This window comes from Centroberyx affinis, unplaced genomic scaffold, assembly GCF_046629955.1.
Source record: "Centroberyx affinis isolate AG114_WGS23_722 - 3 ecotype Tasmania unplaced genomic scaffold, CSIRO-AGI_Caff_v1 ptg007525l_1, whole genome shotgun sequence".
Classification (NCBI taxonomy): domain Eukaryota; kingdom Metazoa; phylum Chordata; class Actinopteri; order Beryciformes; family Berycidae; genus Centroberyx; species Centroberyx affinis.
The window spans coordinates 1,673-17,856 of NW_027283796.1; the positions used below are offsets into that span (position 1 = coordinate 1,673).

Consider the following 16,184-nt stretch of genomic DNA (forward strand, 5'->3'; position numbering starts at 1 on the left):
AAACCAAGAAAATCCCACGGCCTTCCTCGTCGGTTCAGTAGAATACATTAACATTTACAGTTTTCTCACGAAGAGGGTGAAATAAAGGGGGTTTTAATACTATATATATATATATTTTGTTCTGCTGGGGGGGGGGGGGAAGGTTGAGGCCTAGTCTTAGTAAATCATAGCTAGATCACAGCAAAAAAAAAAAAAGCAGCAAGTGGCGGGACGTGGCTGGAGTCTGTAGGAGGCGGCTTCAGTTTGGCCCTCATCTTTCTAAAGTGCTTCCTAATTCTTTGTCTCACCGTTGATTTAAAAACCATGAAAGTCGGGGTGGGGGGGGGGGGGGGGAACTTGGAACATTACTGAAATAATCCACTTGACAAAAAGTGCAAGAGAGAGAGAGGGACTTGCGAGCGATATCAAAAAAAAAATGTAGGTCCGTAAAGATAACATTCTTTTTTTTTTTTTTTCGTTTCACACGTCTTTGATCTTGGGAGGGGGGGTGGGGGTGGGGTTTAAGTCAGAAATACCAGGATGTGGTCCGGACGCTGAAAATGTGACCGCAGCTGTTCTGTCAGAATTGAAAAAGGAAAGGACACCACAGTGGAAACACAGTGCAACAGCCTCGGGTTAAGAAGGGAATTAAGAGTCATTTGGTGAGCTTTCTGCTTGGGTAGGGAGACGCGGGACACTGCCCTGTTTCAGTGTCGAGTCTTCCTCCTGGCGTATCGCACTGTACATGCACTTCATTTGGTCTGCTATATTAGTGGTGTGAGGAGTGACGGGCCCGAACAATGAGACAGAATGTAGGACACAGGGCAGATAAGTAGCCAGTTGCAGCGACATAGACATAGTGGTCAAGTGTGTTTTCAGTCTTACGAATGCACTGTTAAAAATGATCACAATAAAAATACACAATCCCATCAGTGATCATCTCACAGCTGTTGATTCCCTACATTTACGTGTGTGTGTGTGTGTGTGTGTGTGCAAGCGAATGTCCTCTATCCTCAATGGGAGAGACACGGTGAGCAGAGCTTAATGCTTCAGGTCGATAACCAGCAGACACTTTAGTGTGTTAGGGAAGAACTTGAAAGAAGGCCGACGTCCTGCTCTTCCGACCCTCGTGTCTTAAAAAAAAAGAAGTCCCAATACCCTGCGGGTGAACGGAAGTGGTTGTCCAAAGGCAACGGTTTCAAGTAGTCTTTTCCCCCCCCGAGTTGGCCGAGTGTCGCCTAGTGTCCGTGTTGAGGGTGCTGAGGGTGCTGGTTGTGTTGGTTGTTGGCGGGGTGGTTGGGGGGCAGCGGCGGTCCGTTCACCCCGGGGTGGTAGAAGGCGCAGTTGCTCTCGTATCGGCAGTTCCCCTTCATCATGAAGTGCCGACACACGGGCCTCTTGGACATATCTGACATGAGAGCACAGGAAAGAATTACAGTCTCGACCCATACCAGTATACCTGCTGTCAGAACAGCTACAAACACAAGACATGACCAGACACAATACTACACCGCGGTAACACATTATCACCCTTCATTGCTTGGCTTTGTTGAATACTCAATTCTGATTGGCCAATGGTGGCATTCTGGGATCTGTTATTGCTGACAGCGCTGTTTCACATCTAATCACATCACTCTGCAGTCAAACAATCTGGTTGACTGTGTTGATTTCTAATGAAATTAACTGGCAACACCTTGTGGCAAAAAGATGTTACTGCTTAGTTACTCCGTCTATACTTCAATACTTTATTTCAATGCGACACAATACTTTTCAATGCAACGTTTCCATCACAAGACCTTCATCTGGCATACAGTATACAGTATACAGTAGATAGTGTGTGGGAGTTTATCTATTCACAGTTAATAGATTTTTTCTACGCACCTATGACCTTTAAAGGTGTGCAAAAGCATTTTATATTTACTGCTTACTTCTTGCTGGACTATTTCTTGGGCAGAAGACTGCAAATTACATTAGCTTGCAATGAAATTTTATTATCATTTTAAATCAATATTTTGTGTCAATTAATGAATACTTGTAAGTAGCCCAGTAATAAGTGGGATAATGCACAGCGAGTTAGAGTGCCAAAATTTGTGTCCCCTAAACCAGTGGTTCTTAATCCTGGTCGTCAGGTAGCACTGGTTTTCTCTCCTCCCAGCTAGTTAATTCATTTCAGTTTGTGTGGATTGTTTTCCTATCGTTTATTTGGCACCACACCAGTCATTATTGCAAAATCAGGGTGAGCTCCTCTTCATGTCGAGGTCTTGATTCAACCTGTCAGTGCCTATTATGCGATAATGACCTTACTTAACAGTCCTATCTCCACAACAGCTGCAGACACATGAAGAAGAAGACGTACCGTTCATGTTGTTGTGTCCTCCTCTCGGTCCTCCTCGGCCCCGGCCTCTGAAGCCCTGGTCTCCGCCTCGGCCCCGGCCCCCTCGGTGGAAGTGGCCTCCTCGGTGGGGTCCTCCTCTCATGGAGTCGTCTCCCCAGTAGTTGCCTCCGTCTCCGCGGCCCTGGCCCGGCGGGGGCCCCATCATGCGGGGGCCTCCGCCGGCGTTGAAGGGTGGCCCGTGGTTGTGGGGTGGCGGCGGGTGGCTGAAACGGGGGCCGCCCGGCGGGTTGTTGGGCGGGTAGCCGTTCATAGGCATCTGCATGTTCATGTTCATGTTGTTCATGTTGTTCATGTTGTTCATCCCAGGACCGTGGCCCAGCAAGCCCTGGTTGACTAAAGACAGAGAGAACATCCCAATAGAAAACATGTTAAAAACCTTCCGCAATAAAACAACCGGAGCAGGTGGACATCATACTGTGTCGGGTGGGATAAGAGATGGAGTAGAGGCTGAGTTTACCTGGTGGAGGTCCGTTCTGGTTCTGGTTCTGGGTCTGCTGCAGGGAGCCCAGTAGCTGTTTGATCTTGTCCGAGAAGTCCGGCTGCTTGATCAGTTCCTCAGTAGACTGGTTACCCTGAGCACCCTGGAGGACAGACAGCTATGATCATCTGCCCAGCACAACTAACAACAGCCATGTTTCCATCCAACTGCCCAACCAATTTTAAGCAAACTTTTGAAATGGCCCAAAAAAATAACTATTTACAAATGTGCTTCCACCGCTCTTTATTGCATACTGTTCCGCCTCGACAACAGCTCAAAGTTCAAATACAATGATCTTATTTACCATGATAGATGAGAGCAGCTCCTGTACGTTCACAGTGGGGGCCACGGGGTTTGAGACGGCGTTGGTGGCTTGGGGGCTGCGGCCGCTGTTGCCCAGGTTGACCATGAGGTTGGCCAGGACGGGCGGCAGCTTGGAGCCCTCGGTCTGGGCCATGGTGGCGCTTTGCTGCGGCGTGGTGTCCATGGGCTCCACGTAGCCGTCGTCCATCATGGTGGAGTCCTGCACGGGGGGGGAGAACAGAGGACATACAGCTTAGTGGGCGAGGGAGATATGTATTTATGGAGACGGAGAGGAAGAGTTTTGGTGGGGTTGTACTCACCTCATCCAGGGGGATGAGACGGGGAGGCATGGGTTCATAAGGCTCTGGGTCTGGTTCATGTGGACTGTCAGGCACACTGGAGGACAGACAGAGAGGGAAATAAGTTAAGACAATTGTGAAAAAATTCAAAGTTTCCAGTCTGTTGCATAGAATGTAAATACATTTTGTAGGGTCATTTGCATTGTTTGATAGTATTCCCTTTTTTAAGCTTTAATCATTTATATGCATTAAGTATATCATTCTTTCTTTGGTATGTATCTGTTTGCAGAGTGGACAAGTACTGAAACCTTCATGCAAATTGTTTACCAGATTTTGTGTTCTGTTCCTGTCTTTATCAGAAAGTCAAGGACATGTGAAACTCACACATAGTACCCCAATTGTTTTTTTTTCAACCCTCCCTATCCACCCCTTGTCTTTGTACTGAAAATCATACCTATATCATTTTTTTAAGTTTCTCTATTCAGAGAGCAAAGAACCTAAACCTAAACTTCTACATCTACAGGAGACTGAAACTCAGCCTGATTATTGATATTACTGAGTGATTTCCTTTATTCAAAAGAGACTACAGAATATTTTCTTCGACGTATACGATATTGCCAGGCTTTTGTCAAAATCCGATCAGTCAGCCTCTCCTACCTGTCTTTACTGAGGAAAATCTCCTGCAGGATGCCCATCTCCCGGTCCCTCTGGGTGAGCTTCTCGGTGCTGTTGGCCCCGGAGGTGACCAGGCTGCCGGTCAGCATCAGGGGCCGCGGGGGCGTCCAGGGGACCCTCTCCTCCATGGTGTCGTGGGAGAGCCGGCGGGCCATCTCGAACGTCTGCCTGTCCATCATCAGCTCTCGTTTGGCAGCCTCGCCGAAGTCCTTGATCTTGTTGACGTTGACTGTGAAGCACGGGAGCAAAAAATGATCATTAGAAAAGAATCATATGAATAATGGCTATCTGCAGGTTCCAGAATAACAAGTTGGACTATTTTCCTTTAAAAAAACAGACTGGCTAACCTCTCTCTGTCTCATCCAGGTCGAAGTAGAAGTATTCTTTGAGCTGCTCCTCCTCAGCCCAGCGAACGCTCTTCTTCTTCTTGCCCTTCTTCGTCAAGCTTTCCTCCTCCCCGCGTGGCTCTGCCAGGGCATTAGGCTTCTCACCTAAAAAAAAACAGCAAGACAGACCGAGAGAGGAAGGGCAGGGGGGGGGACAAAAATGTTAGAAAACCACACATAGAGCCGCACATAGAGAATTTCTCAAGCTCCTCGAATTTCCCTGTCTGGAACACATCTCTAAAACATTCCGTGACATTCCAGAAACTGTTTGACCAGTGGGGAAACCCTGTGCTTTTGTTAAGGACTCGTTAAGGACCCTACCGTTGTCGGAGGCCTCGGGGTCCTCGGAGGGAACGGGGGTCCCGGGCTGCTCCGGCTCCGGCGTTTCGTGGGGGGGGGTCGTGGACGCGGCGGCTTCGGGAGACGACGGCTTGGCGGACGACGACGGGTACGCGGACGGCTTGCTGTCGAACGGACTCGGCTGGGGGGGGAGAAGAAAGAGGAGAGAGAGTGTGTTAGGGACAACTGGTTAAGTAACAGAGGACATACATAAAGGTCCAGCCTATAAGAGAGGTGAGACCAGGGTTAGCCCAGTATGTAGGTTTATCAAAATATAGCGCCAGTATTGGCCTTTAATTAAAAATTGGACAGGTCCAGACAGTGTGGTCCACCTCTGATATGATAGATATTATGCAGTTTGATTGATTACATATCTATTGTAGAATTGATCACTACTACACTGTTTGTCTATGGGAAGACTTTAACCTGAACTGGCTCTAATGAGACATTTTGATCAGTTTCCAAGTATGCATGAATATGTTTAATTATCGGGATTTCTGTTATCCTATATTTCAATGGCGTGCTTAGAGTGCGTTCACATCTAGCATATTTGGAGCACTTTATTTGTTGCGTTTCCTCCTTTAGGTCAGTTTGTGAGGTGAGAACAATGTCACTCGAACTCAGGTGGCACCAAATAACCGCACTGAGACGCCTGAAAGTGAGAATGTAATCAATCCAGCTGCTGGAAACGACCCCAAAATGCAAGGGTTTATGGTTATAAGGAAACGGATGTTGACATCTGATAGCCAGCAGTTCCTCATTCTTGGACAGCCTTGCATAACAAAAATGAAGTCTGTACTGCTGCTCATACTCAGCTGTTTCCTTGTGTGTTCTTTAACTGGTATGAACACCAGAGAAGGGAAATTACTGTAAAGAGTGTCGTTTACAAGCCCTGGTTCACTTATAATTGGGCAGCGTGAACTTAAACAAACCAAATACAAACAAAGCTGACTTTCATTACGGTTCAAACCCCAGGTGGGAGTAGAGGGAGTATAGTCAGTACCTTGTTGGATGTGGGAGAGACAGCCTTAGTACTAGTAGTGGGATTGGCACCGGATTTCTTCTTCTTGATCTTGATGCCGGGCACCGGGGCGGAGTTCAGAGCGTCTAGGAAACCTGTGCACTCCATCGCTGCAGTGAGGACAGAGGAGAATAGTGAGCACCATGGCTTTCTCTTATTTTCATACTGCATTCATTTCTTTTTAAAGTTTTTAAAGTTTCATATCATGCATATTTTGTATTCATTTCTTAATCTCAGTAGGTTCTACTGCTGTTACTTTGCAAACCCTGCATGAATGATGAACCAGTTTCCCCGCAGGGATCATTAAAATTTCATTGCCATCTTCAAATGCGTGCATGATTGGGCTTAAGCCTTACGTTGTGCCGGGATGATCTTCACTTTGATCTCTTTGGCGGAGTTGGAAGGGGTATTTAGAGGTTTGTACTTTTTCTCGAGTGGCGGAGCGTCTGACAGACCAGAGCTGCTGGGGGGAAAAGGAAACAGAAAAGGAAAAAAAAAATGTCAGTACTTTCTTCAACCACCTGGGGGCAGCGTAGGAGCCCCTTATAGACACCCGTGCCTGGTGTTTTCAATGTGGCCACAAGACGCCGCTAAGCTCACAGGGATCACGAGGGAAATAGAATATCGGACTGTACCTCGGCCTCTTCAGGACAGCAGGCTTGATGTTGTACTTGTCACCCAGCTGTGGGGCGGTAGGGGCCTTCTTAGGGGGGACAGGGCTGGGGGTGTCCATCTCCAATCCTATAGAAAACAACATATTCGGAACATCAGATACAGAAATTTCACACGCTTCAAAATCTAACCTTAAGGGGCAACTCATAGCTAATCGCTCAATCGAGTATTCTGGAAGGTGAGTTTACCTATGGAGCGGATCTTAGCATGGCTAGGCGCATGAGCTTTGGGCTTCTCCTTCTTCTTCTCATCGTCTCCAGTCTTCTCCTTCACCTCTCGCACGAGCACTTTGCTCTCTTCTTTCTTCCTTTTCTTGTCTAGAAGACGAAGGTAGAGAGTGTTAGAAAGTCTGACTGAGTGTTGCAAACAGGGAGCCGTCTTGAAAGAGAGACAGACAGAAAGGTGAGGTGATGAAAGTGATGAGTTAGTACCTGCAGGAGAGTTTCCACTGCTTGCGACGCTCTGGGAACGGATTATAGCCATCCAGCCTTCTACCAGCACAGCTGCCAACTTCCTCAGCTCTGAAAATAAAACACAGGAACACTGTGAGAAATGATGCATTGCTATATTCAAAGGCTGTATGTCCACAATCAAGCTACAATATGTGAAAGTCTTTTTTGACGTGGGAGGAAACTCACCCTCAGTCTCTCCACTCTTGCTCAGCTGCTTCACCAGCTTGGCTGTGTTGTTCTGCGAGAGGACAAAGACAAAAACAAGTGAAAATACCGCACCGCCGTCTGTATAGCATACTAGAGATGTGTCATGGTGAACATAGTGAGTCAGTACCTGTTTGAGGTGGTCCACTTTGAGAGGCAGCTTCTGCAGCGTGAGCAGGATGAGCTGCAGCAGAGGTGTGTTGTTGGTGGTTTTGGAGTAGGTCAGCCAAGCGTTGAGCAGCTTGTAGCCACCGACTCGGATAAACCTGGACGAGGAAAAGGACAAAGTCTATCACTAAGCAAGCCTGCAATGACGGATCAGGGTGTTCATTGGTTGCATTTGTAGAACAACAAACACATTACATAAAATCAAGGGTGGAACTAACAAAATACATTTAGTTAAAAAGCCTTTTTGTGTAACTGTTCTTTGTATTTTATTTTTAATTTGCAATTTTACTTTTACTTAAGTATGTTTTGAAGTATTGTACTTTGCTACATTTTAAATCACATCCATTACAGAGTACAAATATTGTATGGTTTCCATAAGCACTGCATTAGAAACTGGCCAACTGAATATGCAGTGGTCAGTCCGCAGTAGAGCAATTTGACTAGTTTACTTATGCATTTACTTACAGAAAGTTTTAAAGAATCTAATTTGAACCCTGTCCTCTCATCCTTTTAGCATTGCGTGGGAAAAAACATTTGAAACAATGTTCTCTTTTGTACATTTTAAATGAGCAACTTACTTTCATTTAATTTCATTTTTACACCAGTAGAAGTTAACTTTCAGAAAAGTATGTTAGCATTCTTTCCACCCCTGTGTAAAATATAGTATAAACCAAGAGTTGTAGTGAAGCAAAAGTTGGGCTTACCTGTTGAGAACATCATGGGATTTGGTCTGTAGCAGGATGTTCATGTACATGCATCTACTGACCATCTTGGTGGAAGCCTTCATCAAGCTGGACAGAAGAGATCAATGGTATTAAGTTACTGCCTAGAGTTAAGATAAATATGGTTTAGTTGAGGGTTCAACAGTTAAATCAGAGCAATGTGTCATGTACAATCATCTGCTCCTCACCTGAACACCTTCGGGACTCCCTCCAGGCTGCGGAGCTCTCCATCTTTCCCAGCAGCGCCTCCACTCCTTTCAAAATCTCCCTGGGGTCCACCGGCCCCCCTGCCATATCTGTAATACACACACCGTGATTGATTAGTACTCATACATGCCAACGGGATGCAGATGAAGTATGCATTCTGACGTTTACAGGCTATCATTTGTCTGGAGGAATAGGTATTTGTGCGGTGTTTACACTAGAAGCGTTTTTTTTTTGCCTGCCAAACGGACCGGGAAGCTCCATGGTACAAGATTCTGCTTTAGACCATCTTACGAAGAAGTGATTCAGGAGTTGACCACTCCAACTCCTTTCTATCAAGGAAATACCATGCCAAAAAACTGACCCAAAACATCCAAATCACAGAGACCTACACCATGATCTTGCCAACAAGGTCACATAAACATCAACTGAGTGAGGGCATGAGCAGCAGCATATTCATCCAGCCACCAAACGCCACCCAGATTCCACATTAAACCCCCTTACCAAGAAGTGATTCAGGAGTTGACCACACCAACCTATTTCTATCACGGAAATAGTTTCGTCAGGGTTCGTTCAACAAACAAATCCACAACATCCAAATCACAAGAATCTAAGGATCATAATCTGTTCAACAAGGACGCCCAAAATAAACACTGAAGAACTGAACAGCAGCATATTCATATAGCCGTCAACCACCACCCAGAATCTACTTTCAACCACCTAAGAAATGATTCAGGGAATGACCGCTAAACCCATTTCTATCAAGGAAATCCCATGAACATCAGGCTCAAAAACGGATCCAAAATTGTAGAGATCACCACCCAAGATCTGGCTGACAAGGCCACTTTGTTGCTTCAGCACTGACACATCCGCGGTGTGTCATGACTCCAGTGTGCTGCCTCATACTTGAAATGTTTGCCCTGTCTCGCGGAGCCAACTTCTTCACTTCAGCGGGGACACTGAAACTTCTCCCTCACTGCTAGCGTTTCTTCCTCTGTGGGGGCTTACAGGACAACACAGGGCCAAACATAATCTCCTATCATGTTCGTTCCTGTGTGTGAGGGCAATCTATTCCAGTTCAGGCCTTAATCAATGAGGCAGCAGAGATGCAGTGAGCAAAAACATCCAATCTGCTGCTTATAAAATTGACATTCCAAAAGTAATACATTCATTATCAAATGACTATATTTTATTTAAAACTTTAACATATCAAAAATGTAAACAAACAGAGCTCTTTTGGCCCGGATATTTATCTTTTACTATTGTATAGATATAAAACACAAAAGGAAGGAGGAAACTCACAGTGAAAATAGCCATAGACTGGGATATTTGCAAGAAAGATTAGGATTTAACAGCCTTTTTAATACACTTCTACAGAAATGAAACAAGGTTGGAAAATGGAAAACTGATAAACAAATGTCAATAATGCTTTGTAAAAACCTACTTCACCCCCCCCCCCCCCCCCCCCGATTAATATAGTATCAGGTGAAAAGATGAATGAATTGAATTCAGATCATATGAACCCAGACAAATTAAAATGACTGCAGGTTATTATATGAAATATGAAATGCTTGTAAATCAGTAGGATGTAATGTTCTACTTATGTTTTTATAAATTACATCTTAAAGTGTATTAATTTCCAGTGACTGTCAGACTCAAAGTATTTCTTCTGAATCTACTCTTGTTTATGGCAACTGTTTTGTCACCCAGAGGAAACAACTAAGGACATTTACTGCCACCTACAGGGCAGCTGATGTTTACACACAATAGTCATGTATCCTCCATGTCTGTGCATTCACACAATAGAGCAATGAACTACAAATTAATACATTCATTTGTTAGTGCCGAATCACATGACAATGGTCTGACTTTACAAATATTAAAACTCCTGATTATAAAGCAGGCCAGTGACTCAAAGGTGTTGGATGTTTGGCATTATGTCAAAAAAAGTCTACTTAAGGTCTTTGAAAAATGTGATCCAAACAAAGAAAGCCAACATAATGTCCATTGCTTCTATTTACCATTTACTTCTCTGGTTTTCTTACAATTATTATATCCAAAGGTTTTATGAATAATCTCCACATGGTTCATGTTGCTCATTCTGATACAATAACTGCTTGGTTTGAGTCTTAATTGCATGCATTTATTTTTCCAATGCTCACTACCACTACTACATGTTTATGAATTTGATAATGGGCTTGTTTTTTATTGCCAATTCATCAATTTATTTAGAAGACCTGCACTATTGGCGGATATTAATTAATTTCAAGTGTCATGATGTGAGGAATCAGTTTGGTCTTACCCGTATAACTGTTGTAGTAGAAGTTTTATATAGTCTCAGACCTCCACAACACTGCAAATAACCCAATTCCTGTAAATATCACAATTGTTACACATGTACACAAAGTCAATGTTAAACATGGCCCAGGTTGCTAGTTCAGTAGGGGAAAGAAAATTATTTGAGCCTGCAGTGAGGCAAATGTTATGGTGTTATTACATATACCACTGGTAAATGATAAACGTATAAAACACAAACATAAAATAATCTATTATTTTACTGTTCTATAGCCAACTGTTCTACAACACAATGTTATTTACTATGTCTTTTGTCTCACAGACACAATTGCGCAACTACAGTTCCGACTTTGAGTAATGCAACGTAGCATATTTATCAAAGAGAAACAGTGAATGAATCAAGTGACATTCTGTCAGAAACGCCTTCGGAGTTATTCTTATTAAGACTTATATAAGGGCGGTCCACGTATCCTATAAAAGGCCTGCGGTTAACTTGACATCTGTCATTGCTGTGACCAGGCCTGCTTCAACAACTAGGCTGCCTAACAAGGGGAGGGCGCTGGAGGCTGGCTAGAAATATCTGAGCCCTCCCTCTGTTAACCACTTCGACGACGCAAACCACTCGCTACACAAGAACAATGGCTCTCATAGCAGTAGACTGGACCGGCTGGTAGAAAAACAAGGCACCCAGCACCCAGAGAACTAGCAAAGCATACACAGCTGGCAGCCAGACAATGCGATGAGTATCGGTCTATACTTGTTCTGCATTTCAGGGCTGTAAACTCCCGATTGTCGCTCCGAGAAGAGCACGGCTGCCCCGGAGTTGTCAGAAGGACGAAAGCAAACCACAACTAGTCCACCATATTTGTCAATCCCGACTGTTTGTGCTTCGAAAGACCACTTCCCTTGAGTCCTGCAATCTTTATCCACAGATTGCCGAGTACATGGTGCGGACACTTTGTCAGAATGTCCCTGCACTATCATAATCGACATTTCAACACACACAATGCTTCATAGAGAAAATAAATCCATAATCCTCAAACTAAAGCAATCTTTATGTATAGATTGCGGTGGGTGTTCGTTCCAAGGAGCAGCCCCTACAGAGCAAATTTGGCAGGCAAAAATCCGACTTCATAAGCAGGCATTTCCTGTCTATGCCTACGGCAATCTTTATGAGTAGATTGCTTATGGTTATTTTGCGAATTTACTAGCTATATTTACTTTTATTCTGTGAATAATTCGTCAAGTCCGTCTCACACACAAAGAAACGGAGCCTTGTGCCTCCGTCCACTTTCCTGTGTGAGCTCATACTCTAGCATTTTGTCTACATTCCAAATTGTTTGCCAAGAGTCAAGCTAAATACGGAAACTGCTAGCCAGCTAGCGCTAGCTAGCCTACAATCTACGACTAATTTCATTTGATGAATTTTTGTCCAATTTCGCTTCAAAATCAACTTACTATTGGTACTATAGATCCTCAGCGTCTCGGGTATATTATAGTGTGCTTTTAAGGCACTTATTTCTCTTTTTTCATCAGTTTTATAACGTCAACCTTCATGGTTTTATAGCAATTGAAAAACTGCTTATGGGCGGGGTTGTGGTAGCTAAAGGCTAGCTTTTCCTTCTGGAACAAACTGGAGGCAAAAATAGTAATCAAATGTCCATTACTTGAAGAAAAAAATATGAATTTGAGTAGGGTTGTTCAAAGTCCTCGACGGCTCAGTCTTCGGCAAGGCAAATTCAGACCTGCAAAACACACAATAAAACACACATTTAATTTCTATTCTCACGAATTTCGTCGTCCTTCGTCCATATCACGTTCTTGGTTGAGTTTTGATTAATATTAATATGAATTTCGTGTTATATTCGAAAAAAAACTGTTCAAAATAGCCTCGTTATCTTCCAGACTTCACTTACCTCTCACCAAATCCAGGAATGAGCTCAGAGAGGAGGGGCTTATGTTTTATAGTGCGTGACGTTTTTAACGTCACTGTCCGTGTTTTTTGGGGGGGGTTTCGTCGTACCAAAATGGCGACTCTAGGCCCAGGCCAACCTTCCCTCTCCGGTCAAGGGCATAATGGCGCATGTCTCATCCTGCAAACAATTTTTACAAAGTGTGCCCCAATTTCATATTCAAAGTCACATAACTTTTTGTAATCAGATGGATACTAGAGAACACCAACGAGTTTTGTCGTTTTAATTTGATTGTAGAGATTCTTTGATATATAAATTTAGTTGATAATATTTATACAAAATGGCGACTGGGCGATGCCAGTCAGGGCCAAGGAAGTTTCATAGTGGGCGCCATAGGAACTACATGAGAAACATTTAATAAACTACATCCAACATATGCACATGAAAACGACAAAAGATGTTCTTCCGTTCACAGTCAAACATGTTTCTATTGGTAAATATTAATTAGAAATTGTACACTTAATATAGTATTTTACTTAAACTCCCACCTTTCACCTTCAACCCCGATCATGATAGCAAATATGGCGGCATCCACGCAAGGCATCGGGAAGGTTTTGTGTCGCCTATCGCCTTCAATTTTACAGTCACCTCGGCTTTATAAGGTATTGTAATTATATACGCTGTTACGTGCACCCGGTCTCTGCTTATCTGTCTGCATTTTGTATGAATAACACTTTATGTGTTGAAACTGTACGCTACGAGAAACCTATGCTACGCAGTGTAGCCAAGACGCTTGACCTTACATGAGACAGTGTTACCCCAAACTCCATTCAAAAGTCGGAGTGTTCAATGTTTTCTTGGCTATCGTCAATCGGACACACCTGGTAGAACATGAGTTAAAATCATTTATGAATCACTAGAGTGTGCCATTGAATTCGGCATAGGTTCCGCATACCAAACATCACTTAATGTTCTTAAAGTTTCAACTACTACAGTTAGGTTGCCTCTTTAATCCAATAATGTTATTCCACTAAAATACACCGTAGATGGCGGTAGCGAGCAATGTGAACCAAATCTAAAACTTCATATTTATTGAAACAATGTGCTGCTTGGTGAATTATCCATATGCCGCATTTACCAGAATACCATAACGTTCGTAAAATACATTTAAGTTATGATTCACCAGGTATTTACTGTTGCCGGTGAGCAAGGCATCTTTAAACTGCCATATTTTGAATGGAGTTCGGCGTAATGTGACGTATCAGGGGTATGTGCAGTCATAACATTAACTTAGATGCTTTATTTTACACCCTATTGACGAGAGTAATTGAAGACGTGAATGGTTGGTTGGTTGCTATACTAACGTTGTAACACCTGTATTGTCAGTCATGTCTACAGAAGCTACCTGTGAGAGTATGCCTGGGTCAGTCTGGGTCTCCATTTGTGCTGCCAAGTCACTCATTCTGCACAGCAGCATCACTTCAGGATGGGGAGGCTGCTCAGGCTGTTGCCCGCTACAAGGACAGACCTTGGGATTACTTGGAGAGTGAAGGTACGCACAAGAAGAATCTGATCTGCAGGTTTTAGATGTACTTGGTTTACCTCTAGATGGCTTTGCAACCTCTCTCTCTCCCCCACAGAGTACATTGAGCGCTATGGAACCAATGCAGTGTGGACAGGCTACAGGAGGAACCACAAAGGAGGCATACCCCCACAGAAGACACGCAAGACTTGCATTGTAAAATAGCTATGGTTGATACACCTAGAATATATTCATCCTAAGTGTGCATCCATGCATGCATATGTCATCTAAATTCAACGCAACACTGTTACTCTGTTATTTTAGAGAGGAGACAAGATCTGTGGAAACCCTTGTCCGATTTGTCGGGATCCAAATGTCATCATCCATTATCAGGTCAGTTACCATCACTTTCATGGCCTTACCACCCTTAGTGTTACTGATTGGTTGGGTATAGTCAGTGGTGGAAGAAGTACTCAGATCTTTTACTTAAGTAAAAGTAGAAATACCACAGTATAAAAATACTCTGTTACAAGTAAAAGTCCTGCATTCAAAATGTGACTTAAGTAAAAGTACAAAAGTATTAGCATCAAAATGTACTTAAAGCAACAAAAGTAAAAGTACTCATTATGCAGAATGGCCCATTTCAGAATAATACAGTATATATTATATTATTGAATTATAATTATTGATGCAATAATGTGTAAGCATCACTTTAATGTTGCAGCTGGAAAAGGTGGGGCTGATTTCCACTACTTTATATACTGCTGGGTAGCTTACAGTAATCTATAATAATACATCACAATGTATTAGTTGATTATATTTTGTATTAATAATCTGAATCTGCAAAGTAACTTAAGTTATCAAATAAAGGTAGTGGAGTAGAAAGTACAATATTTCCCTCTGAAATGTAGTGGAGTAGAAGTATAAAGTAGCATAAAATGGTAATACTCAAGTAAAGTACAAGTACCTCAAAATTGTACTTAAGTACAGTATTCGAGTAAATGTACTTAGTTACTTTCTACTTCTGGGTATAGTTACTAATATACTATATACAGTACAGTGGTTTTCAATAAACTGCCTGTTTAATATATCATGGTCATAATGACAGGACTCTTGTTTTCTCTGCATTGAAATACAAGGCTAACTAAACTCTAATCTTAATTCTCTTGCAGAATGTTAAATTGTTGCAGCAGTTCATAGATCCCTACTCTGGGACTGTGTATGATCCCACTCGAACAGGTAAGCCACCATTGCTTGTTCAGATATTTTCAGACTGCTATCGTATCACTATATACATATAGCACTTGTATCGAGGTGAATGCAGAACCATCTCCCCATTTATTACCAGGCAACACATTTCCTGATAGTCATACCTTTTCTCTTCAGGTGTGTGCATGAAACAGCAGAAGCAGCTAAATGTGGCCATCACCACAGCACAAGACCATGGTATGTTGCATAAAACATGATTAAACGCACACAATCATACACTGAATGTGTATAGGTAGAGTGCAGAGTATAGTCTCTTTTCAATTTATTTACCCCCAGGTCACCAAATCAAATTCCTATACATTGATTATACTTGCTGACTGAATTGATTCTAATTAATGCAATATCGTTTGTTCTTTCATCACTGTTGAATGAAATGCATGGTACCCAATATAGAATTGTTTTGTCAGACACTATATATGGTTTCATGTTTGGATTGAAGGTGCTGATATTCAGTATATATATTTTTTTTGCCCCAAATACCCAATTCGTTCTTTATTTTCAGGCTTGCTACCCTTCCAGATCCCTCATGTGGAATTCTCAGGGGAAGACTACTCCAATTCCCATGATGCAGTGGGGTCCACACCGTCACCCTCGTTCCTGACCTCCGGCGACCCCTGGTATAAGTGGTACGGCCACATCACGCCCGACGAGAAAGAAGTGGCTAAAGTGAAGAAGACGTACAAGGCTTATCTTAAAAAATAAAAAGGGGGACATTTGCTTAGCAGGAATTATATGGCGCTCTTCTTCAGTTTACCATGCTGTGATATTTGTCAGTAATAAAGCATAATTGTACCATCAGTTTAATTTGCTATAAATGTACATTGGACCTTGTGAATTTCCAACTGTTTTTGTATGCTTGAGTTGTTATGCATTTTGAAAAGATGCAGT

General features: G+C 42.9%; 2 protein-coding genes across 2 annotated transcripts; one reads left to right on the top strand and one right to left on the bottom strand.

The window, feature by feature from the left end:
* Positions 1 to 330: 330 nt before the first annotated feature.
* ppp1r10 (protein phosphatase 1, regulatory subunit 10) lies at positions 331 to 8,387 on the bottom strand. Its single transcript, XM_071513807.1, is given in 18 exon segments — positions 331 to 1,387; positions 2,336 to 2,707; positions 2,832 to 2,955; positions 3,157 to 3,375; positions 3,476 to 3,551; positions 4,112 to 4,358; positions 4,477 to 4,620; positions 4,837 to 4,996; positions 5,858 to 5,985; positions 6,232 to 6,335; positions 6,511 to 6,616; positions 6,736 to 6,864; positions 6,979 to 7,068; positions 7,186 to 7,237; positions 7,334 to 7,469; positions 8,076 to 8,162; positions 8,282 to 8,333; positions 8,336 to 8,387. Coding segments are annotated over 18 exon segments (2,448 nt in total). The 3' UTR covers positions 331 to 1,217.
* Positions 8,388 to 13,079: 4,692 nt separating this feature from the next.
* Positions 13,080 to 16,138, top strand: mrps18b (mitochondrial ribosomal protein S18B). The gene is made up of 7 exons (XM_071513804.1): positions 13,080 to 13,167; positions 13,892 to 14,057; positions 14,146 to 14,243; positions 14,352 to 14,420; positions 15,200 to 15,266; positions 15,414 to 15,473; positions 15,799 to 16,138. The coding sequence occupies exons 1-7, from the start codon at positions 13,087 to 13,089 to the stop codon at positions 15,996 to 15,998; spliced, it is 741 nt and encodes a 246-aa protein (XP_071369905.1). The 5' UTR covers positions 13,080 to 13,086; the 3' UTR covers positions 15,999 to 16,138.
* Positions 16,139 to 16,184: the final 46 nt, after the last annotated feature.